Consider the following 25,347-nt stretch of genomic DNA (forward strand, 5'->3'; position numbering starts at 1 on the left):
AGAAGATGCTTGCTGTAAAGTTTAAAGGCTATATCCAACAGGCTTATTGGTCAATATTTACTAGGATCCTGCTTGCCACCTTTGTAAATATGGCAGAAACTATACTTTGTTTCCAACCCACTGGGCAAATTCTCATTGAATCAGCCTAGGTAAAAAGTTTGGCAAGAATTGGCATCCACCAATCAGGGAAGTATTTAAATAACTCTCAGGGAATTTTGTTTTCTCCAGGGGCTTTGCCTGATGTAAGAAAGGAACTGTAATGGGGAGCTATGGGGGCTGATTTTGAAGGTTAGTCAAAGATCCTGTTGCCTATTTCAGCCAAGGTAGAAAAGGACCCCAAAAGCTGACTGTAATGGAAAGTTCTAGTCTTTAGCTGTTACTGACTTCCAGGAACAGTGATGCTTTATCCCGGACAGTGATTCATTTCTTTCTTATACCCCTTGCCCTGGCTCTTGCCACATTTTTTTATTATTAAAACATTTATTAGCAGGTAGCTTTTGGAATACCATGAGTTTTCTAATAGATTAGCATGAATAATACCTGCCTGGTCTTTAACTGATGAATTAAGAAGTTAATTAAAATAAATATGAAATAATTTTTAAATAATATGACAGTTGGAAAATATACTCTGTAACGTAATATGTACAATTCCTTATAATTTTAGCAGCTCATCCTGAAAACAATTGGCCTGACTCAAGTATATAGGTATGAAAATCTGGCTGAAAAACTCAATTTTAATACTTTAGCCATAAAGTGAATAACACTATCAATTAGATGTTTAGGCCAACTGGAATACGTCTACACAACAAATAAAAAAATTACATTCTAGGAATAACATTTATCCCCCTGTAATGGAAAGGCACATGAAGGTGTTCTGCTGGAGGAAGCTGCTTAACTCTTCCACCATCTGCAGATTCATCTTGGCAAATGTACTCCCAAATAGCTTTGGATTGCTTTCCTCCAAGACATTCTTCATAGGGGGGAGGGTGATATTGGGCAGGTGAGAATATGCAGAGGAGCATTTAATTCAGCTTGTGCATCTTCCAGATTTTGCTATGTGGGGGGGAGGGGATACAGAACTTGTGACCCAATATGACCAGGCATAGTTTTAGACCAGAGAAGCAGTTTGTATCTGCATGTTTAGCTACTCTGACAAGTGCAAGTAAGATGTACCATGCCCTGGGAACACAGCTCAGCAAAAGCCAGGAGTTGCTGTCAGACAGGAAGGCAGGGAAGATGTCAGCAAGTTATAGGGAAGAGGGCCAGTGAGGAAGTAGTGAGAAAGATGACCAGATAGGTTTTTCTTGTTTGAAGCTGTTTTAATGATTGTCAAATAACTTTATTTCTTTAGAAAAGCAAATAGAGGACATCTACCCTGCTGAGTCTAGTACCTTGCATCTGATAACCTTCTTCCATTAGTCCTGTATCATAATCAGTTTTTCCATCTGCATTCACACCCTTTTCCAATGTCTCTTCTTCAACAATTCCAGAAGCATTTTTCTTTTCTTCATCTGCATCAACAGCCTCAATGGCATCAGCAATTATATCAGCCATCTTATCCAGCTCCAGTGGGTTCAAGTTATCTACATCCACATGATGTTTCTTCAAGTCCCTCAGAACATCTTGTATAAATATTACTTAGAAAAAGGGAGGGAAGGGAACAGAGAAACATGAACACTTGGTTACTCATTAAAAGTATATACTTGGAAAAAGAGAAGCCAAGGACGTTTGCTTCAGTCTAATCTGATTATCTACATCTTTTTAACTACAGTATATTCATAAATGTTTCCTTGAAAATACATTTTTAATTCCCCCCCCATTTCTTATTAAAATGAATTTAATGTGTTCAATTATTCAGTGTATATAAATGCTATTAGTTCATGGAATTATCTTCTTATATAAATCTTATACAAGTAATTGGGTAAGTTATCTCACTGGACCAACTGTAGTCATTGGAATGGGTGATGTGGGATAAATTAGTGATGAAACAACAGTCCTTAGATAAAATGTCACCGACCAGTACGTCTTATCTTGATGTGACTATATCTCTGAGACAAAACGACTACATTTTGTATTGTCACACAACAGAAATCCTTTTTCCACCCTATGCCATGACTTGCAAACTAGATTTGCAAAAGCAGCTAAACTGCATAAATCAATTACAGCAACATTCAACCAACTTTAACATTGCTAGTACAGATTATAAAGGAAAGAACGTATTAGAGCAATTACACATTAAGAGGATGGCTAAACAATGTACAGCATGGTGGCTTAAAACAAAAACCACGGGCCAGAGTCCTTTGTATTAGATTAACTCAAAAATCCATGTTACATCAGTGAAACAACCATCCAAGTTCTCTTCCAAGTTGCCAGGTATGGGGACAAGCAGGACAACGAAAAGCCATTAAACTGAGACTGACACGCTTTAACCTCCAATGCTTTAACCTCTACATTTAGGTAGAGGCATCTGCCAATATATATGAATGTTAGTTTCCATTTCTATGTAATCTGAGGAAGTGTGCATGCACATGAAAGCTAATACCTTGAATAAACGTTTTTTGGTGTTAAGGTGCCACTGAACTCAAAATCTGTTCTACTGCTTCAGACCAATGCGGCTGCCCACCTGGATCTATGTGTTAACCTCCTTAAGAGTTTTCAGCAGTCATCACAAGGCTTGCGCCGAATATATTTGGAGCACTTTTGGAACTATCCACTGAGCTCTCATACAGTACTCTCCCGAATGCTGAAGACTTCAGGGAATTTACTATGGAATTTACTACCTTTTGTGGTCTACCTGCTTTTAAAATTCTGTCTCAGATGTCAACTTCCACTTATGTTCTTTGGTGTCAGAAGCCAGTGTAGTTGGCACAGCACAGGTTGTATATGTGCTGTCTGTGGCGTTCCTGACAGGACATGAGCTGCCACATTCTGGACCTGCTGGAGTTTCTGGATCAGTCTCAAGGATAGGCCAGCATAGAGCAAGTTACAGTAATTTAATCTGGAGGTGACTATTGCAAGGATCACTGTGGCTAAGTCCAAACAGGACAGAAGGGGAGCCAGTTGTTGGGTCTGGCGAAGATGGAAAAAAGACACTTTGGCAATCTGCAACACCTGGGCTCATCAGTTTTCCTACTCTGGCTGTCCTTCCAAGATTCAGCTAAGAACACACAATCTCCAGCCTGGCTGGAACATGAAGCTGAATCACATAATTAATGCAAATTCCTTTTTTTATTGTTGCTTCTATAAGACTATGAAACATAAATTTCATCAATATCTACAAAACAGTATGAGAGTCACTGTTTTAAACAGGTGTCCTGAGTTTTTCATGGTTGATTGATAATACTAGGTTTTTAAAATAAAAATAAAAATTCTGGACTAAATTGCCTCTTGCTAAAGAATACTTTCCAAATGAGAATTTTAGTTACATTCTGGTCTGATATGTCAACTGTGGATGGAATAGGGGAAGTGAGTTTATCAATGATTCCAAAGAACATAAATAGAAAATGACATTTGAGACAGAATAAGAAATAGCAGATAGATTGAATTTCTTAGAAATAGATCTACAAAGAAAATCAAACAACAGACTTCTGAATGTGTTATTAACAGAAGTCTGAAGGGGGAAATATTAAGCTATTGAAAATTAAATATATGTTAAGAAAAGTAATCTTTAAAACTGGATAAACTGTGCCAAAATACTGATACTAGATTGGGAATATTCTGGATACTTAAACTCACTCACATTTTAGCTTAGAGCAATTGCCCTGCATAGTTCCAGATTCATTTTTAATTTGTACAGTCTCTTCTTCTCATTACTGTCCATTAACATAACTGCATTTCAGCAGAACAGTGTAAGATTAAAGCACAACAGAATACTACTCTGGGACATGTTTCCAAATACTTGCTCCTACATGATTTCTTGATATTCTTCTCTGTTAATATTATAGATTGAATTTGTTGAAATAATAGAATAAAAGTCAGTTTTCTCTGTAAATCTGGCACATGAAAGTCACTTTGAATGGTCACTTGTAACATGTGACAAGCCATTAACATGGCCTAGTTCACCATGCAGCTGGAGTGATCTTCTTTACTAAATAATAAATCTTTGTTTTTTAATGTAAGCACTACCATTCAGAAAATTTACCTCAGTTGCTATCAACATGCGCTACACAAACAGCTTTAATCTAAAGCATCCCTAACTAGCACCTATAGGATCCCAATGGATCCTAAGAATGGCGCAGTTTCTTTTGTTTTTGCTTTTACATTATTGGGTAATGAATGGGCTTTCTCCACTGCAAATTGGTTTCAGCAACCTGGCATCACCAAGCCAAAAACTGGATTTCTAGAGAAAAAGCTATTCGTACAAACTTGCCATTTCAGTTTCATTCATTTTCAACTTCTATTCTATTCTTTCTTTCTATCAGGCTTATCTTTCCAGTCTGCTTCTTTAGGTTCCATAGTCTAAAGCAAAGTTCAGTCACAATCTCAAGCAAAATGAAAATAAGGGAAAAGAAAACCACACAGGAGAAAATGAATTGCCAACGGCCCAACTTCAGAGTCCACTAAAAGACTCTTGGTGGGTCTTTCTGGTTCATTAAATAAAAAAGAGATAGAGAAGCTGCCTGCCTTCTCTGAAGGGTGCTTTTTCTCACTCTGGGCAGCTGCCAGGATTCTGTCTGTAAAAGAAACACCCTCCTGAAGATAAGTTCCTTGTTAAAGGTGACTGGCATCTTAAAGAAAACTAGGGATAAAATACCAGATTGGTTGCCATGAACCTATTGCAGAAACAACAAATAGGAGTCTACTGGCATTTTAAAGACTAGCAAAAGTCAGAATAACTTGATTAGACTATTCCTAGCAAGTTGGGGGGCGGGGGGAGGAAACAATTTATGAAAAGATTTCTGAGGAAAATAAACCATTCAGGTATAAAGGATTTAAAAACCCATGTGTTTTTGCAGCTTTTTCTGCAGATGATTTGTCAAAAAATTCCTTGGGGAATTTGATTAAAAGATAAACACCACTGTTATTTAACTATGGCTAGGCTACTATGAAATAATGATTCATCTTGCAGATAATCATTCAAATCCTGGTTTGCTTTGACAAAAGATGCATACCCCACTTTTCCCCACCTCTCCCATAGACACCCCACTGGTATCACAGCCTGCAATGTGGCACAAATAGCAGCAGGTAACCAGATGGGATTAAACCAAGATGTCTACATTTTTACATCATGCAGAAGTATAGCTATAAGTAACTATGGTTAATAAAACAAAATTTGAGTCCAGTGGCACCATTAAGATAACCAAGTTTTATTCAAGGTATAAGCTTCTGTGTGCAAACATGCTTCTGGGAGTACAGAGTGGGTAGAGGGAGCATTCCACCAATGAGAGACAAGATAAATGAGATCCAGAAATGGGAAACCCAGAGGCCAAGAGGCAGGTTGGGGCTTTTCTGGGTTTGGCAATTATCTGGAAAAACACAGACCTTGACTGTGGGGGCAAAAGTTCACCCTCTTAACAGACCACTACACTGGCTGCAAACTATGAAGCATCCAAACACCAAACTTCAAGGCTGGTCATTAAAGATTCAAGAGTTCAGCATAAAAATTGAACATATTACTGGAAGCAACGATGTGGCTGCAGATTTGCTTTCCAGGAAGGACATGAACTCTTAGGGTAGACTCCTTTCTGTGTGTGGTTATTTGCTGAAGGACTGGTATGTGCATTCGCTAATGTGAACAAAGCTATCTTGTACCTATATTATGACTTACTTGTTTGGATTCTGCTGCAGAGCACCTTTTTGGAAAAAGGGGCGCCCTTCTGCTGTAATCTGGAAAGGGTGGAAGTGTAAGGAAACACCCTCCCATTCTGAGTTTTTAAAGTGTGGGGGGTTTTTTCTCTCTGGAATGGCAGGGAGCCAGTTCAATGTCCTGCTAGATTACATCTATGCTAATAGCCCTGGTAGGAAAACCAACTAAGGAATTTGGTGTTGGGAAGTCTCCAGACAATTCCTGGAGATTTCCCAGAATGCCTCCCACGAGGGCTCCCAGGGTGCAACTGCGACCTTGGGCAGATTGGGTCAAGGGGGTGGAAGGAGTAATGTGGATGGAGACAGGGGGTTAAGAAAACTTCCTTGGAAGGCAAAGTGAGTCTCTTTTCTTCTCTTGTGAGTCAGTTTGGTGAAATGGTTAAGAGCGGCAGACTCCAATCTGGAGAACCAGGTTTGACTCCCCACTCCTCCACATAAAGCCATCTAAGTGACCTTGGGCCAGAAGAAGAAGAGCTGGTTTTATACACCACTCTTCACTACTCTAAGGAGTCTCAAAGCAGCTTACAATCACCTTCTGTTCCCAGGGCTTGTTTGTAGAAAACGCCCAGCAGGAAATTTGCATATTAGGCCACGCTCCCCGACCCCAAGCCAGCCAGAACTGCTTTCCTGCTCAAGAAAAGCCCTGTCCATTCCTCTTCCCACAACCTTGTGAGGTAGGTGGAGCTGAGAGAGTTCTTAGAAAACTGTGACTGGCTGAAGGTCACCCAGCAGGCTTCATGCAGAGGAGTGGGGAATCAAACCCAGTTTCCCAGATTAGAGTCCACCACTCTTAACCACTGCACCATGCTATAACACCAACTAGTCCCATGGATCAAACCAAATCCAATGTTATGTTCCATGAAACGGCTATTTTTCAGCTTAAAAAGTTGACAATTATCACCCACATAACAAAAGCAATCTGCAGTTCCCCTCTGGTAGATTCAAATTTATTCAAAATAAGTAAGTAGCTTTTAAGCTACTGCTTAACCTTAAGAGAAAATGCCACCCATATCAAATATATTGGTTGCTTATGCACTCACAGAGCCTAGATAGCAACCAATGGAATATGAATGCAATACGACTGAAAGAATTTCAGATGTTTTATGATTTTGCATGCCAACTAAATCTTCAGTACTGAACCGATACAATGAAAAGTTAATTCTGGATATATTATACCTGTGAAAGCCAAACTGGCAATATACAATATTTCTGTTGATTTCTGCCAAGAAAGGTTAAAAAGGATACTATCTGATGATGAAAGCAATATGGGCTGTTTCACTTTAACCGCTGTGCTGTTCCAGATATGTGCAATGCCACCTAGATTTGCATATGCATTTGGTTTTTGAAATTTATTACTAGGCAGGTACTGAACTATGAAAGCTGTTACTTTGGGCAGGTACTGCTGCTTTTGGCTCTCTAATTAAATAGCAATATTTCGATAGCTTTTGTGCTTGAAAAAAATGTTTGCATATTGAGAGAATGAAAATATAAAAAAAGACAATACAGTATATATAACACAGTATTCTGTAATGAAGGGATTAAAGTGTCACTATAAAGTCACCAAATCATTTAGTGTGTATGTTAATTTACGAACGTTGATTGGTCAGTTATCCCTACGTTCTAAACCACAGCATTAGTCCATGGTTTAGATCTGAGAGAAGGTTCAACAGCAAGAACTACCCAGGTGCCCTGTTTTCTCCTACATGTCCCACTACTTGACTTTTCACTGTTTGATTCCTCATTGCTCTATCACTCAATGCCAAGCATGTGAACTGACCTCCACTGAAAAGTACTTCACTTGAGAAGTAGTCAAGTGATTCTTGATGTATATAGTCTATGATGGTGGTTTTGCATGTGATTTTGACAGTTCTTTTCCAGTGTACAATATACTCTAGAATTTTTAATTCATTCATCTGTATAATAAATCCTGTGGCTTAGAGCCAAAGAAAATGTATGACAGAAGATACCACAATGGATCCAGCCCCCTTTTAAAAACTTTAAATTGCAGGTACGTGGGGCCTTGGTTTGGAGACAAGTGTTAGCACCCCTGCACTGTCTAAATTCCCTTACCCTCATATGTTATTTGTGCCACAGGGAAAGCATATAAGTTTCCTTATAGTACCAGTATCTTTCCCACCATCAGGCAGCCCCAACAGGATTCAAATTGCAAAAACAGCATGGGAACTAGGACTTTTTTTGAGCAGGAATGCACAGGAACGCAGTTCCAGCTGGCTTGGCACCAGGGGGTGTGGCCTAATATGCAAATAAATTCCTGCTGGGCTTTTTCTACCAAAAAAGCCCTGATGAGAACAATGACCTAAACCCCCTTATCTCTACAAAGCAGCCTGATATGTTATAAGAAACAATCTGAAGGAAAGGGAATTCAGATAGTGAAATTGCTGCAGGAACACAGATTTAAACCTCTCTCCCAACACCATGGGCTTGCCTGGGCTTGGAGTCTTTTGCAGCTGCAGTGAAACAATTTTAAGACAGCAGGAGCTCTATTCCTGGATCTCCCATTGTCACATCTAGCTTGACCCACAGAGGGAGCCATCTGGCCGAGGCTACCCAATGCAAATACACTCTTGGCTTTAGGGGAAGGAATCATAATGAAGAAACATGTCCTAAGACAAAAGTATTCCCCATCAGCACCATGTTGCACACACCTCCCAGGAAGGCTCTCAAAAAGCTAGTCCCTTTTCGAATCACAGACTTCTGTGTTGAATTACGGGCTTCTCAAGAACTTTCAGGCACCTAACAGTGCAACCCTAACCAGTTTCACCATTCTAAATTAATGTACTTTGATGGATTTAAAAGTTACAACTTTGATTAGTAATGCACTGTTAGTAAATAAGTCTGATTTTCCTCTTCCTGGAACAGAAATTTTTGAACTTTTTGCTTGTAGTTTTTGTTATTCACTTCTTGTCTGCTAAGAGAATGTGTGAATCTATCATGCAACCCTTCTGGCAACTGTTATATTCTGAGAGATGGATTCATGGAAGACAGGTCCATCAATGGTTCATAGCTGTGATAGCTAAAAGGAACCTCCACAGACAGTAAATCTCTCAATACAGTAAATCTCTCAAAATCTCTCAATTTTGGGAGGCAAAATCAGAGGTCCTTGACCTCTATACTTTGTTGGCCATCTAGGGCAACTGGTTGGCTACTATGTGAAACAAGATGCTGAATTAGATGGACCACTAGGTGTCCTGATCCAACAGGACACCTCTTATACACTGTTATACTCTCTGTGTTGCAGATGATTCTGGGAAGTTCATAAGAGGCACTCATCAGACCTGTTCAGTATCACTAATCCATCTGGAGCAACAGTGTACCCCAGACCACACACTCTCCCCTCCTTTGCAATTGTGCACTGAAGAGGAAGTATTTCCCAATCACACACTGTCCCTCCCGTGCAACTGTGCACTGAAAGGGAAGATGAACCATGATGACATACTGTCATTTAGGGATGTTTGATTGTTATTACTGATCTTCTTCAGAAAGCACTTGATAAGCTCTCAAGAAATATCCCCTACAACACAGTTTGAAAACCTCTGTCCAAGATCTAGGACATCAGATGAGAGATCAATAAAGAATTGAAGTAAATCAATCCCTTACCATCCACTGTAGTTAGAGGGGTCCTCAGATTACCCTGAGCAGAGCCAGGTACTACCAGTGCAGACCCAGGCCTTTGTTGGAATGATGGTCTCATCTCAAAATCTCCTGTTTTTTCTTTTTGCCATGTCCCATCAAGATGGTCCATTTGAGGAGGCTTGAGCATACTGTTATAGGAGGAAGCTCCGTTAGTCCTGCTAAGAGAAAAACTTTCATCTAGATTGTTGGCTGCCGCTTTTTGAGTGATGTATGCATTTAATGCAGCCAGGAGAGCCTTTCTATCAAACTGTTCTTCTGACTTTACTGGAAATATATATTTCTGAGGTTGGTTGAAGGTTCTCATTGGGAGGTTTTCAGTATATTTTGAATGGGCTGCTGCTGAATGTGTCAAAGCAGATGTTCTTCCTTTAGAATTCTGTACCATATAGTTAAGTATAGAACCAGGAGGGATGGTATCAACCTAGAAAAAAAAAAGGTAAGTTGAATTTTTCATATGCTAACCATTTCTAATCAGCAGAGGAACTCCATAAGAATATATATCACTAATGTTCCCATTTTAACTACATATTTAGGCAATGCCTAGTTACATCAGTTTCTGTGCAAAGTAAAGTTAGATCCTGCGACATATCAACTATGTAAGTTGAATTTTTCATATACTAACCATTTCTAATTAGTCAGCACGGGAACTCCATAAGAGTACATATCACTGATGTTCCAATTTTAACTATATATTTAGGCAATGCCTAGTTACATCAATTTCTGTGCAAAGTAAAGGCTAGATCCTGCAACCTATCAATTATGCAAATTTAGAGTTTGTCTTATTTTTGCTTTTCTTCTACGAAGACAGAAGCAAGAAATTATAAGGACATCTTCCCTGCACTCTAGCCACTAGAAATTTTATTCAGTCATACCTTTAGTACCTTGGGATATCACCAGGACCGATTTCTCACTAGCGTTGCTCCACCCCCAGGCTTCTGTGTCCCCTGGCACAAGCGATCCAGTTCCCACCAATTGCCCCACAGGCACATTTTGATGTGGGACTCCCCCCAGCTCTCCGTGTGGTTTAGTGATGCTGTCTTTTAAGGATTATGATACTGTACAGGGAATGTGCCTATGGAGCAACTAGTGGGAAATCTATTGCTTGCACCGGGGGAAAACAGAAGCCCGGGGGTGGAGCAACACTAGTGAGAAATCAGTCCAGGTTTTTTACAAATTTCAAAGCCAACTGTGGCATCCATATGGACTAGCAAGTTGCTTTGGAAATAGTAAAAGTTAAGCTTCACAATGGTCATGGTCACTTCCCATAGCACTGAAAAACACTGCTGTAAACTGCAAAGACAGAAGAAGGAAAGCACTGATATCAAGGCTGAGTCCCAGTGTTGAGGACATATAATCCCAGTGCACCAATAGTGCAAGGATCCTTGCATTAAGCACTATGATCATTGCCTTACTATTTTCAGCAGTTTGCCAAGAACCAGGAGTTCAAGCAAAACATCCCAATAGCTATTACTGTGATAAATAATACATGATTTATAATGATAAACAATTTCTCATCATTTTAAGACTACAAAGTGTTTTCCAATCTCTTTCATCTCTATTCTCAAATGTTATTTTCATCTGTCAGTTGGTAAGGCAAAGAAGAATTTGACTAAATGTGATATCCAATATGCACTGTACATTTTAAAGTGTTAGGGGACTATGCCAATGAAAACACATCACTGTAACATTTTCAAGCAGAAGATCCAAAAATTATATGCACTGGAAAACAATTCTAGAAGTGTAAAAAAGATGCCTAACAGGGAACCAAGGGATTGCATGTAGAGCCTTCCCTGCCTCTTCAGTAAATAAAAAAGTCCATGAAGAAGAAGAAGAACATCTCTGACCTGGACAGCCCAGGCAACCCCGATCTCGTCAGATCTTGGAAGCAAAGCAGGACCAACTCCAGCAAATACCTGGATGAAAGACCACCTTGGAATACCAGCTGGCTTTATTCAGGCACATCTCTGAACATCCTGTATGGCCCCAGTAGGGGTCAGTCATGAGAGGTCACCATGACTTCCAGGTGCACACTCACACTCATGCGCACACACATAAAAAAACAAAAATACCAAAAAATGAACAATAACACAGTTGCCTTACATAAATTGAGTGCAAGTGTCAATAGCAGCTCAGATCAGTAGCAAGAGAGAACCAGGAGTCTCAAAAGCTAGACAAGTGACAATTAAAGACAACTAACAATGTTGTTGTTTTTAAAAAAATCCTAATTAAAATATGGCAACCAGATCAGTAACCCTAGTTTGAAAGCATCATCATTTTTTGTCACCAGTAAAAAATCACAGAGGTAGAAACAGTTTATAGTTATACACAACTGGAACTTACAGTATTAAAGATGTTACTAGCCATTACACTCTAGGGATAGAGAGTCACATGGCTCTGTTCTTGGCACTTCTGTGATGAAAGCTCTAAATATTTTGAATTGAAAAACAAAGTGGAAATCCAGTTCAGCTGAATTCAAATATGTCCCCAAAGGCCTTAATTGGATCATACCACCTCATCTAAAGTTAGCCAACTCTGACTTATTAGGATTTCCAGCTCTGGGTTGGGAAATAGCTGGAGATTTTAGGGGTGGAGCCTGAGGAGGATGGGATTTGGGGAGGAGAGGGACCTCAGTAGGGTATAATGCCATACAAGTCCACCCTCCAAAGCAGCCATTTTCTTCAGGGGGACTGATTTTGGTTGTTGAAGATCACTTGTAATAGTGGAAGATCTCAAGGTGATACCTGGATGTTGGCAACCCTATGGCATATCTTAATCAGAACAGTCTTTGTTTCACAACAGACCTCCTCAAAACAGAAGAAATTCATAGGATAAAAGGACAAAATACCCATAGGATGCATAAATTAGAAAGGAATGACCTGAAATCACAGTTAAAACACAACCAGGTAGATGTTGCAGCACCAGGGTACTGTGTCCTTAGAACAGTAAAATCAGTTATGCAACATGCTACATTAACCAGCATTTATTAGAATTTAGAACCACATTTCCAGCGAATAAGACAGTGAGTGCGAACCACTGTATGGATCCTTGAATCATCTTTGAAACACCATTATTTGTGTTAGGGCCATTTCAGTGGTTGCTTTATGGTAGCTGAATACTTCTGGACATTATTATTCTGTCTTACTTCAAAGTTAAAGGGTTTTCACAAGATAACCCTGCAGCAGGCTTTTTCTTATTCTTTTTTAGTTCTGAATTGCCATTGAGGACAGAGATTTTTAAATTCCTTTTGCTGGCAACTCTGGTTGCATGATAACGGCAATAGCTAACCCTATCGGATAAGGAAGCAAAGACAGGCTAGGAGAAGGAGGGGGGAGGGAAGCAAAGATATACTCTGAGAGTAGGCATCAAAAGAGTTTTGATTTTTGAGCTGGAGAGCAAAGACAACTGACAACAGAGGGGGGAAAGTAAAACAGTTTTAGGCCTTCAAGTGACACTGAAGCTACTCCATAAGCAATTGCATCTGAACAGAAACAACATGCAAGCTCTTGTTAAAGGAAGATATTATTTTGCAGAAAGAGATGTTATTCATTCACATTTTGCCACCATCTTAAGATTTTTAAACTATTTATTACTTTTCAGTTATCTTTATCAAGGATAAATTTTAAATCTTCCATTCTAAAGAATGGTTCATTTGACTCATAATAGGTAACGTAAATGATCTCAATAATGTACTGGAAAAATAAGCAAAACTATTGTGGAGCTTGTACATTAGCTTAAAGTCGGGCTGACTGTGACATCCTATCCACTGTAGTTTGGTTAGGTAACTGACCTTCAGAACAAAAATGTACACATTATTTTATCCCTTGCAGACTATTGAATATTAAAGTATCCACATATAAGTAGGAAAAATTGATTTTTTTTCCAGACTCCATCAACTAAAATTATGGCTCACCAGATAAAACCTGTTATTAACAACAGTTTAGCTATCTAAAGTCTCTACAGACCACTGAAGACAATACACTTCCATTTTAAAATGGTATGAGTTAGAATCATAAGCAAGCCTGAATTCAGTAGCAAGCAAACGAAATCAACCCAACTTCTGATAGTTAAGATCAGATCTCCGATTCAGTGGGAGCTCACAGGAGCACAGCTCCTGAACCTTTCTGAGAGTTCCACCTCCTCCTTCCTAACTTGTCCATTGAATAGTAGCTGCAGCTGCATAACAATCCCTGGATGAGCTCCACCACCTGTTTTTCTACAAAATGACCCCTGGTTAAGATATTCCTGTGGTCATGACCCAAAAATGTGGACTTTCCATTAGTTAATATTTTCACTCAGAGTGCTTTATCACACAAAAAAGAAATCCCATGCACAAAGGCCGTATTTGGATATCATGCACAAATCAGAGATTATTTGTGATAGGCATAAACTTGGTTAATTATTAGGCTTGCATGTCCCTTGTCCCATCTCTTCTCTTTTTGTATGGTATACCACAGTTGAAGACAGAACAATCTTTTGCGAAGTCCAACCTTAACAAACTGAAGCTTTTTTCCCTTTCCCAGTATATGGGATCCTGGTTAGGAATCTTGGTTACTGGTGGAAGAAAACAAGTCACAAGACACCTACTTTCAGATGTTATGACTGACTGGAGACAGACTGAAGACCTCCACTTTCAGTTTTGATGCATTATGTAACAGGAAAATGGGTGGTAGTTCACAAGCCCCACAATAAATCAATGTATGTTTGTCTCAAACTACAACATTGACCAGATGAACTAAGCTGATTTATGCAACCATCATGTGAATCACAGACACAAGGACCTAAAGTTGTCAAGCTACTGTTAACAAACATCTGATCTAGTAAAGCTTTAAAACTAGCTACCTGGAGTAGAACCAGGTTTATTAATAAGGGTCCCATAAAAAACTGCAAGTGAATTATTAAAATTTCATCTGAAAGGTAAAGCACAGAATCAAAGAGTTGGAAGGGGCCATATAGACCATCTAGTTCAACCCCTAATTATGCAGGATTAGCCTAGACTCCAGAGCATCCCTGTCAAGTCCAGCCGCTGCTTAAAAGCTGCCAGTGAGGGGGAGCTCACCACCTCCCTCAGTAGCTGATTCCACGGTTGAACAACTCTTACTGTAAAAAATTTTTTCCTAACATCCACCTGGTACTTTCCCACCCTTAATTTAAACCCATTATTTCGAGTCCTCTCCTCTGCTGCCACAGGAACAGCTCCTGCCATCCTCTAAGTGACAGCCCTTCAAATCTTTAAAAATATTGAAAAGTACTGGGCCCAGAACTGAACCCTGTGGCACCCCACTGAATACCTCCCTCCATTCAGATGAAATGCCACTGACAATTACTCTTTGAGTGTGATTCTCCAACCAGTTCCCTATTCACCTAACTAACCTAGAGTCCAGTCCACAGTCCTCAAGTTTATCCATCAGAATATCATAGGGAACCCTGTTAAAAGCTTTACTAAAATCCAGGTAAACAACATCAACAGCAAACCATGGTTTGGATCCTGTTACCGTTAGGTGGATCTGCAACTGGTTGACAGATTGCACCCAAAGAGTGTTTGTGAATGGTTCCTCGTCCTCTTGGACAGGAGTGACAAGTGGAGTCCCTCAAGGATCTGTCCTGGGCCCTGTTTTGTTCAACATCTTGATAAATGATTTGGATGAAGTAATAGAGGGAATGCTTATTAAGTTTGCAGATGATACTAAATTGGGGAGGGGTTGCAAATACAGTAGAAGTCATAAACAAGATACAGGATGACCTTGACAGGCTGGAAAATTAGGCTAAAGCCAATAAAATGAATTTTAACAGGGATAAATGTAAAGTTCTGCATTTAGGTAGGAAAAATTCAATGCACAGTTATTGGATGGGGGAGACTTGTCTTAGCAGTAGTATGTGCAAAAAGAATCTAGGGGTCTTAGTGAACCACACGCTGAACATGAGTCAACAGTGTGATGTGGTGGCTAAAAAGGCAAATGCAATTTTGGGCTGTATCAACAGAAGTATAGTGTCCAGATCACGTGAACTGATGGTATCGCTTTACTCTGCTCTGGTAAGACCTCACCTGGAGTGTTGTGCTCAGTTTTGGGCACTGCATTTTAAGAAGATTAAGGACAAGCTGGAAAGGGTCCAGAGGAGGGCAACGAAGCTGGAGAGGGGTTTGGAGACCAAGTCCTATGAAGAAAGGTTGAAGGAGCTGGGCATGTTCAGCCTGGAGAGGAGGCGGCTGAGAGGTGTTATGATCACCATTCTTCAAGAATTGTTTTCTGTGGTCCCAGAAGGTAGGACCAGAATTGATGGGTTGAAATTAAATCAAAAGAGTTTCCGTCTCAACATCAGGAAGAACTGCCTGTCCGTTAGAGCGGTTCCTCAGTGGAAGAGACTCCCTTGGGAGGTGGTGGGCTCTCCTTCCTTGGAGGTTTTTAAACAGAGGCTTGATGGCCATCTGACAGCAATGAAGATCCTGTGAATTTAGGGGAGGTATCTGTGAGTTTCTTGCATTGTGCAGGGGGTTGGACTGAATGATCCTGGAGGTCCCTTCCAACTCTATGATTCTATTATTCCCTTGATCCAGTAAGCTCATCACTCAATCAAAACCAATAATATATTTTCTTTTATTTGATAAAAATGAGTCTCTGTTTCTGTGGGACCAGCTTGATCACCAACTCTGAGAAAGTCAGATTCTCTGCTAGCCTATAAATCCACACCATTCTAAATATGGTAGATGTTCACTTACATTGATGCATCAGCTATTCTTCCATTTTATTTATTCAGATATTTAAACCGTGCTTTTCTCCCCAAAGGGAATCCAAAGCAGTTTGCAAAATTGATCTGCCCTTTTCCATTTTATCCTCACAAGAACAACCTTGGGAGATAGGTTAGACTGGATGAGAGTGACTGGCCAAGGGCACCCAGCAATCCTTCAGGACAGAGTGGAGATCTGAACCTGGACTCTCAGAGCCTAGTCAAATCCTCTAACTAGTATATCATCTCTGAGTCTCACCTTTGTCGCATGAAGAGCAGAATTACCATATACTCTATTATGTAAGATTAGAAAACCCAGGAAAATATAAGCTTAATTGATTTATACATTTGCTTCCTGTCCCACCATCACACTGCTCAGAACAGTGTCTCAGTCCCACAACAACCCTACAAGGGTGAGGCTGTGAGACAAGAACAATCCTTGACAACCACATTTGTCAAGACACATTTGAGACAAGAACAACCACATTTAACTTTAAAAGGGGTAAATTCTCTGAGATGAGGAGGCATGCGAGGAGGAAACTGAAAGGAAAGGTAAATACGGTCAAAACCCTTGGGGAAGCTTGGAGACTATTTAAAACTATAATCCTAGAAGCTCAGATAAAATACATACCACAAGTTAGGAAAGGCACAAACAGGTATAAGAAGAGGCCAGCATGGTTAACAAACAAAGTAATGGAAGCTGTAAAAGGTAAGAAGGACTCCTTTAAGCGGTGGAAAACCAGTCCAAGTGAGAGTAATAAAAGGGAACACAGGCAGTGGCAAATCAAATGCAAGACTGTGATCAGGCAGGCAAAAAGGGACTATGAGGAGCATATTGCAAAAAACATAAAGACTAACAATAAAAATTTCTTCAAATATATTAGAAGTTGGAAACCAGCCAGGGAAGCAGTGGGGCCCTTGGATGACCATGGGGTAAAAGGATTACTGAAGAAGGATGGGGAAATGGCTGAGAAGCTGAATGCATTTTTTACCTCCGTCTTCACCGTGGAAGATGAGAAGTGTTTGCCCGCCCCAGAACCACTAATATTGGAAGGGGTGTTGAAAGACCTGAGTCAGATTGAGGTGACAAAAGAGGAGGTCCTACAACTGATAGACAAATTAAAAACTAATAAGTCACCGGGTCCGGATGGCATACATCCGAGAGTTCTGAAAGAACTCAAAGTTGAACTTGTACATCTTCTAACAAGAATATGTAATCTTTCATTGAAATCTGCCTCTGTTCCTGAGGACTGGAAGGTAGCAAATGTCACCCCCATCTTTAAAAAGGGTTCCAGAGGAGATCCAGGAAATTACAGGCCAGTCAGTCTGACTTCAATACCGGGAAAGTTGGTAGAAACCATTATCAAGGACAGAATGAGTAGGCACATTGATGAACACAGGTTATTGAGGAAGACTCAGCATGGGTTCTGTAAGGGAAGATCTTGCCTCACTAACCTGTTACATTTCTTTGAGGGGGTAAACAAACTTGTGGACAAAGGAGACCCGATAGATGTTGTTTACCTTGACTTCCAGAAAGCTTTTGATAAAGTTCCTCATCAAAGGCTCCTTAGAAAGCTTGAGAGTCATGGAGTAAAAGGACAGGTCCTCTTGTGGATCAAAAACTGGCTGAGTAATAGGAAGCAGAGAGTGAGTATAAATGGGCAGTCTTCGCAGTGGAGGACGGTAAGCAGTGGGGTGCCGCAGGGCTCGGTACTGGGTCCCATGCTCTTTAACTTGTTCATAAATGATTTAGAGTTGGGAGTGAGCAGTGAAGTGGCCAAATTTGCGGATGACACTAAATTGTTCAGGGTGGTGAGAACCAGAGAGGATTGTGAGGAACTCCAAAGGGATCTGTTGAGGCTGGGTGAGTGGGCGTCAACGTGGCAGATGCGGTTCAATGTGGCCAAGTGCAAAGTAATGCACATTGGGGCCAAGAATCCCAGCTACAAATACAAGTTGATGGGGTGTGAACTGGCAGAGACTGACCAAGAGAGAGATCTTGGGGTCGTGGTAGCTAACTCAATGAAAATGTCAAGGCAGTGTGCGTTTGCAATAAAAAAGGCCAACGCCATGCTGGGAATTATTAGGAAGGGAATTGAAAACAAATCAGCCAGTATCATAATGCCCCTGTATAAATCAATGGTGCGGTCTCATTTGGAGTACTGTGTGCAGTTCTGGTCGCCGCACCTCAAAAAGGATATTATAGCATTGGAGAAAGTTCAGAAAAGGGCAACTAGAATGATTAAAGGGCTGGAACACCTTCCCTATGAAGAAAGGTTGAAACGCTTAGGGCTCTTTAGCTTGGAGAAACGTCGACTGAGGGGTGACATGATAGAGGTTTACAAGATAATGCATGGGATGGAGAAAGTAGAGAAAGAAGTACTTTTCTCCCTTTCTCACAATACGAGAACTCGTGAGCATTCGATGAAATTGCTAAGCAGACAGGTTAAAACGGATAAAAGGAAGTACTTCTTCACCCAAAGGGTGATTAACATGTGGAATTCACTGCCACAGGAGGTGGTGGCGGCCACAAGCATGGCCACCTTCAAGAGGGGGTTAGATAAAAATATGGAGCAGAGGTCCATCAGTGGCTATTAGCCACAGTGTGTATGTGTGTGTGTGTGTGTGTGTGTGTGTATATATATATATATATATATATATATATATATATATATATATATATATATATATATATATATATATATATATATATATATATATTTGGCCGCTGTGTGACACAGAATGTTGGACTGGATGGGCCATTGGCCTGATCTAACATGGCTTCTCTTATGTTCTTAATCCTCAAAAGGGGATTGAAGTCAATGGGTTAAAAGAGTATAACTCTGTTTAGGACTACCCTGTACTTGACCATGATTACATAGAGAGCAATCCTAATCAGATCAACCCAGAAGCAGAATTTTATTCAGTGATTTTGCAGAAAGGTTTATTCCAAAGACAATATTCTCAGAACTGGAATCCTAACGAGATTCACTTTTGATCACAGATTTGAGCCAGGGTTTCCCACAAACAAATAAATACTTTAGCCACTACACCATAGCAACTTTTTTTTTTTAAAGAGGACCAATATGATAATTGATCATTCAGCCCTTACTATTCAAGTGAATCCTATGGAAGACATCAGCCTCCCAAGTGACTAGCTCTGCCTATGCAACGGGAACTGCTGAGTAATTTCCCTTTTCCCTCACTACACTACAAACTGCCTTGCCATTAGTTTCACTGGGGGACAAGGACTGTAAAAAAAAAGATTGTTCTGCTGATTTTCAGATCTAAACTAGTATTTTGCAATTTCAAGAACTATGCATAGATCACTATGTTCTGCAAATGAATAAATGCAGTGTTTACCACATGGGTGAATGTTTATGTTTCATATCTACATGTCCACATCTTAAATATAAAATGCAACCATCAATGCCTCATGCAAAGTCTCCATCTGAAGAACTAGACAATGCAAGTATAAATTGTATTCTTCCATGTATTTTAGTTTTACTGAACTGCTGCTGTGATTCTGAGAACTATACCTTACATGGTTCGTAACTCTTATCTCATATTCATGGGTACATACAAAAATGCTGATTGCATGAACTAGTCTCAACTAAATTTTAATTAAGAAGGTTTCTTACTATCTCTAATTGCTTCATGCAAACTTCAGGGAGTGGTATAATGTTAAACAATGAACAGACATATTCTTCATTAATATATGAAGAAACCACTAGTGGTTTAGGAGAGAAGACAGATCATCATGCTAAGAATCTTGCATAACCTTCCTCTGTCTAAGATGTACTGGAGCTTTGAAATGTTTTAAAATCTACTTCAGAGAAGCCTGCATGATGAAGATTGTTAATTAACACCCTCTAGTTAAAAGTGTCGCAAAGCATATAGATGATCAAGCCAAAAATGGGTCTAAAGACTCTCTTTTGATCAAAACTAGTAATGGTTTTGCCTCTGAAGCCTGATTGTGCCAACTGCTCTATAATGGGATGGTCTGGAGACTGATTGCTCATCAATTGGTAATCCACTCTGCTATAAAATGCAGTTAATTTAAGATTCAACTGGGAATCACTTGTTCTATCATTTGTCCAGCAGAAAGGAAAGCACACAAATACAGCTTGCTTCCTATAGCACTCCCACTACATTCTTGAACTGAAAAGCCAATACATCAAAATGGCTCTCCATATTCTTTTAGCATTCTGGAACATTGAATGCAATCCATTTCTTCTGGGTTGTCAAATATTCCCCTCTGGGATTCTGGATTATTGCTACTGCCCACTCCTCTCCTGGCCACAGTTTCCAACAGTGAAACAAGTTTACTGCATGAAGGATCCACCGTTCTTGAGCCAGCACTAGACAGACAATTAATATAGCACTGCTCTAAAAATCACTAGAGATGTGGTTTTTGCCCTTTTCCAGTCAGTCTCTCACCTACTTCTTCAAGTAACTTGCCAGATCTGCTATTTGCACATCACTGTAGGTGGATATGTATAAATGTTCATCACTCATCTTTAAATCTAGCATCACCTCATCATTTGTATGTATGAATGAATCATCACAGATTAAGTTCTACCGATGATGGGAAGGTAAAAATGCATGTGTACTGATAGATTTTATTTCACCATCAAGCTTTCTTTCCATTAAAAGCAGACAAGAACTTTTTGTCTTCCCTTACCTATTCAGCAACTGCAGATAATGCCCAGTTTATGGTTGTTGCTGGGAAAGAATTGAGAGAGGGGCTGCTGGCTAACTGCACATTTCAGTTGTTTATCACCTCCTAGGATCCTACTCCTAATTGAGCTAGGTTTAGACACCTGGGTAGAGAATAAAAATTTTAAAGCAAGTCATTACAGATGAATATTATCCAGGGATGCACTGATCATTAATTAGATGGCACTTTTAATCAGTGCCCCAAGCTAATACTTAGCACTTATACTTAGACTGTGCGTAACACTCTGTCTTTAAAACACTTTACAAACTGCACTTCACGAATTCCCTGTGAGCCAAGGTATGTTATCACCCTTCCTTTGTGTTTACATAAAGATTAACTTGTACTATGTGCATTATTAGTGCCAATTCAGTTCCAGGAAATGGATTTTTGAAAAATGTATACTGAAAACAAAATCAATGTTCAATTGGGACAGAACTCTTCTGGCAGGAGAAAAAAAAGATCTTGATACCTGAAAACTTGTACACAACCACACCAGTAGATGTCAGTCCTATATTAGGCTGAGACTTCTCTTCTGCTTGCCTCTCAGAGCAGCTTTCCATGTCAAATGCCAGGATTGCAACAGTCCCTGTATACATATTCAAGGGCTTACATATACTTGCCAGGATGACTCATTCTTCAACTCACCAACAGCAGTTTCTTGCATCGGGTTAGAAGACACTTGTAAGACTGCCCCAAAGGTAGCTTATTATATAATTGAGTCATTTCAGTTCTACCCTCTGCAACAAAGGTGCTGAAGTGGGCTTATAGGCATTTTAAATAATACAAAAATTAAAACACCAGCATAAAAAAGTCACGTTAAAATAACATTTTAAAAATCATATTGGGATCTATGCCCCCAGTAACATCCAATACACATTAAACCTAGCCAGGTTCCTTCTGACAGTCAATCCTTACAAAGCCATCCTAAATAATCTAATTTAAACGTTATACAATATACCAGGGAATAGATTGTATAAAAGACAATAAAGTGGCTACCTCCCATCTTTCAAAAAATTCTTAAGCCTTCAGATGTAGAACCGTTAAATTGATATCTAGAGGACTATGAGCACGGCCTGCTTGACCCTCCAGTGGAGTGTTCAGTCTAAAATCCCCCTTCTACCAACTACAGCCCCCAATAATGGCTGTGTTTTCCTAGACACCAAGATTTTGGATCAAGTTGAGTATCAGGATCCAATGTGAAGTGGAGGGGTCTTCAAAGTACATGCAGAGCTGTGTGCAGCCCCTTTGAATCTTAGCCAAAGGGTATATACCATTCCTCACATTTCCTAAACACACTTCCTTGACACATTTTTCATCAGCTGTCCAAAAGTGGCATGAGTCACAGCAGCCACTTGCACAAGGAAGGGGGAGGTATTGTGTTATGACATCATTGCTAGGTTTTGGGACAGCCACAACTGCCTCCTTTACTGGATGCACATGGGAAGAATAAGTAGGAACTGTGCAAGAGGAGTCTACAGTAAGGGGGCAGGATAAAGAGGAAAACCAGGGAACAGGAGGAAGAAACAGACAGAAGATGGCTCTCCTCCTGTGCTGTTACCAGACAGGTCTGCTGCTACCAGTGGCATGAGTCCAGGAGGTGATAGCTGGGAGCAAGCTTAGCCCTGAACTCGTAACCTGCTTCAGGGTCCAGTGATAAATGAAATAAAGAAATAAGTCTATCTCACTAACAAGTCACCAATCATGGCCAAAGAACCTGTTTTGCCAGTATTTGCTTATGTTAACCATCCTGGGTTTTTTTGTTCCTGCCACTATGGACCACAGTTGAAATTATAATCTCCACATGAGGAAACATGCACCTTATCAGTTGCAAGTGCAAAGCACGTATTTATTTTGCAGCAAGTCCACAGGGAAGGAAGCTTAAAGACAAGTACCAAGAGTTAAAAGGTTTTCTGTCACAATTTTATTTTGAGGGGAACCCCTCAGCTGTTGCTCTGGCCTGCCAGATCTGATGATTAACACAGAACATCCCCATTATGTGAAGGCAGAGTGCCCAGCTTTATCTTCTTTGCAAAGCAAAAGCCAAAGTGGCAGATAGATGTTGGTGTAGCTTTGGGGAAATTCTCCTCTGCAATTTGGGTCAATAATTTTTATCATTCCCATATTTATTTTATGCAGCCTTTTCGTTCATTAGTACCCCTAAGCAACTGCAAGCAGAAATTGATATAGCTGATAAATAAGAACTTCTGGTTTTGAAGATATCTGATGCAGGCGTTTACCAGGAGATAATCGACCTCTAGCACTATTCAGACTTGGTACCCATTTTGTTTCTGAGATCAGTATTAGATAAAGTAGAATAATGCTGCTTTACCTTAACATTCTGGATTTTAAATGAGCAAGAGTTTTTACTCCCTGTGGGTTCCTTTATTAACATATCAGGATAAACATCACTTAGAAAAATACATTCAGAGTGCATTTCAAACTAGCATAAAAGCAGATTTGCTACCATAGAATAATAGTACCTAGGAGGGGTAGTTTACTGATACAGGCAGCATCCACAGAAAACAGTCTTTGTGATATTAGTAATTAAGATTAGGGCAGTACTACGTTTAAAAACAAACATTAAGGTTATTTAGGTTATTATGATGACTAGCTAGGACAAGGATAGCCCAGCTCGGGTTTTTTTTTTTTTTTTTTTTGGCCATTTAAATTGGTCTAAACTTTATGTCTTCACTCTACATTAAGCCAAGTTCTGTGCCACTAAATTTCCCAGCATGTGGTTCATGTACTGATAGAATTCTTAATTTAGAGACATTCTATTATATTTTGCAGTGTTAAGGAATTGGTAATTTGTGGACTTGCTCTAATATTACCTGATGTTAGTTCTAGAGAGCAAGGCTTAGTAGCTGCTATACAGAATGTTTTAGTTGCTCTTTGCATTAAAGTTTTTTTAAGTCAAGTCAGTCTTTACTGGCATAAAAGTTTTAAGTCATTCTTCAATGTGGTCGTCTTTTTTATTTTATTTTATTCGATTTTTAGCCCACCCTTTCCATAGAACAGGCTCAGGGTGAGTTACATCATAAAAGAAGACAATCAACAGTTAAAACCAATTAAAATATATCAGCTCTAAAATTACAGAGTAAACAGTGGAGACTAAAAATGACAAATTCTGACCCAGAAATGCTACACCTTACAGTTTTGTAGTTGCTTCTCCCATACTCTCCTGCCTGCCTTGGAGAAAAATAAGACTTCCACTTCCCTGGCAGATGGTATGAAATCATGGATTAATAGCAGAGGTAAGGAAAAGAGAAATCATGTCTGCATCTCTGGGATGGTTAAACAGATGCACAGGAACTTAGAACTACAATATGGCAAGGCTTGCCTGACAACAGACCCGAAAGGCAACTATGTTTTGGTGAAATCTCAACCCTTGTGAAATTTCAGAGCATTCTGTACTTCTAAATTAAGTTACGGGAAAAAAAGAAAAATGAACACACAAAGGTTGGACAAGAAATAGAAACAGTGTGATTTTCTACAATACAATACTATTTTCAAGAGAGAGGTTTTTTAAAATTTTATTTTTTCTTCCAAAGCCTTTGTATCCCAGCTGCAACTACAGCAGTCCCAGTCATCCATGTTAGGGGGAATTTTGCCCAAAGGCTTTAAAAAAAAATTGCAGCAATGAGACTCATTAGCTGTGTCACAATACCACAGTAGCACATCAGGATGGTTGTTGTGTACAGCAAAACAACAGCATGATTCCCCCCCTCCATTAGTATCAAAAATAGCTTTAAAATCTTCCAACATGACCTGAATTTTCTAACACAGCAAAATGAATATCCTGTTTTTGTTTCCAAAGGAAGCTCATTTCAAGAAAGAGGCAACGCTTTCATGCCTATTTTGAAAATATGGCAGCATCTTCCATCTGAGCTGAGATATCATCCAGTGCTTTCACATGTATCCCATAACAATGCTGTTTATAATGGCCCCAGATAGCCTAGGATGCTGTAGGGTTGGCCAGAGGCAACACAATAATGTTTTATATTGAGTCCTGCTACAAATGCTTCAAGTCCTTCCTTTACACTTATAAAAGTTTGTTTGCAGACAGATATGGAAAAAAGGGGAACCAGCACCAATAGCTGGGATAATACAGGGGGTGAGAAAAACCCCTCACTAACAGCAAGAGCCAGTTTGGTGTAGTGGTTGTGGATTCTAATATGAGAGAACCAGCTTTGATTCCCTATTCCTCCTCTAAATACAGCTGCTGGTTTCAGTCACAAGTTCCATCAGAGCTGCTGTCTTAAGAGCAGTTCTTGAAAGAGCTCTCTCTGCCCCACCTACCTCACAGGACATCTGTTGTGGGGAGAGGAAGGGAAGGAGATGGTAGCCACTCTGAGACTCTGAGTGAAGGGAGGGGTATAAATACAACCTCCTCTTTTCCCTCTTCCCCCTCTCCACCTCATCGGGATCTGCAGTATCGAAGGCCA

The 25,347-nt window shown here is 39.8% G+C and overlaps 1 protein-coding gene across 1 annotated transcript in view; it reads right to left on the reverse strand.

Annotated features, from left to right (window-relative positions):
• The window catches only part of PTPRN2 (protein tyrosine phosphatase receptor type N2), a 961,700-nt gene that overhangs the window by 583,739 nt on the left and 352,614 nt on the right, over positions 1 to 25,347 (reverse strand). Inside the window, exons 6-7 of the mRNA XM_060248066.1 lie at positions 9,424 to 9,880; positions 1,392 to 1,637 (exon numbers count right to left, since the gene is read on the reverse strand). Of these exons, the coding sequence (XP_060104049.1) occupies positions 1,392 to 1,637; positions 9,424 to 9,880 (703 nt within the window). The remainder of the gene's footprint in view (positions 1 to 1,391; positions 1,638 to 9,423; positions 9,881 to 25,347) is intronic.

The sequence above is a fragment of the Heteronotia binoei genome, chromosome 10 (assembly GCF_032191835.1).
Source record: "Heteronotia binoei isolate CCM8104 ecotype False Entrance Well chromosome 10, APGP_CSIRO_Hbin_v1, whole genome shotgun sequence".
Taxonomy (NCBI): domain Eukaryota; kingdom Metazoa; phylum Chordata; class Lepidosauria; order Squamata; family Gekkonidae; genus Heteronotia; species Heteronotia binoei.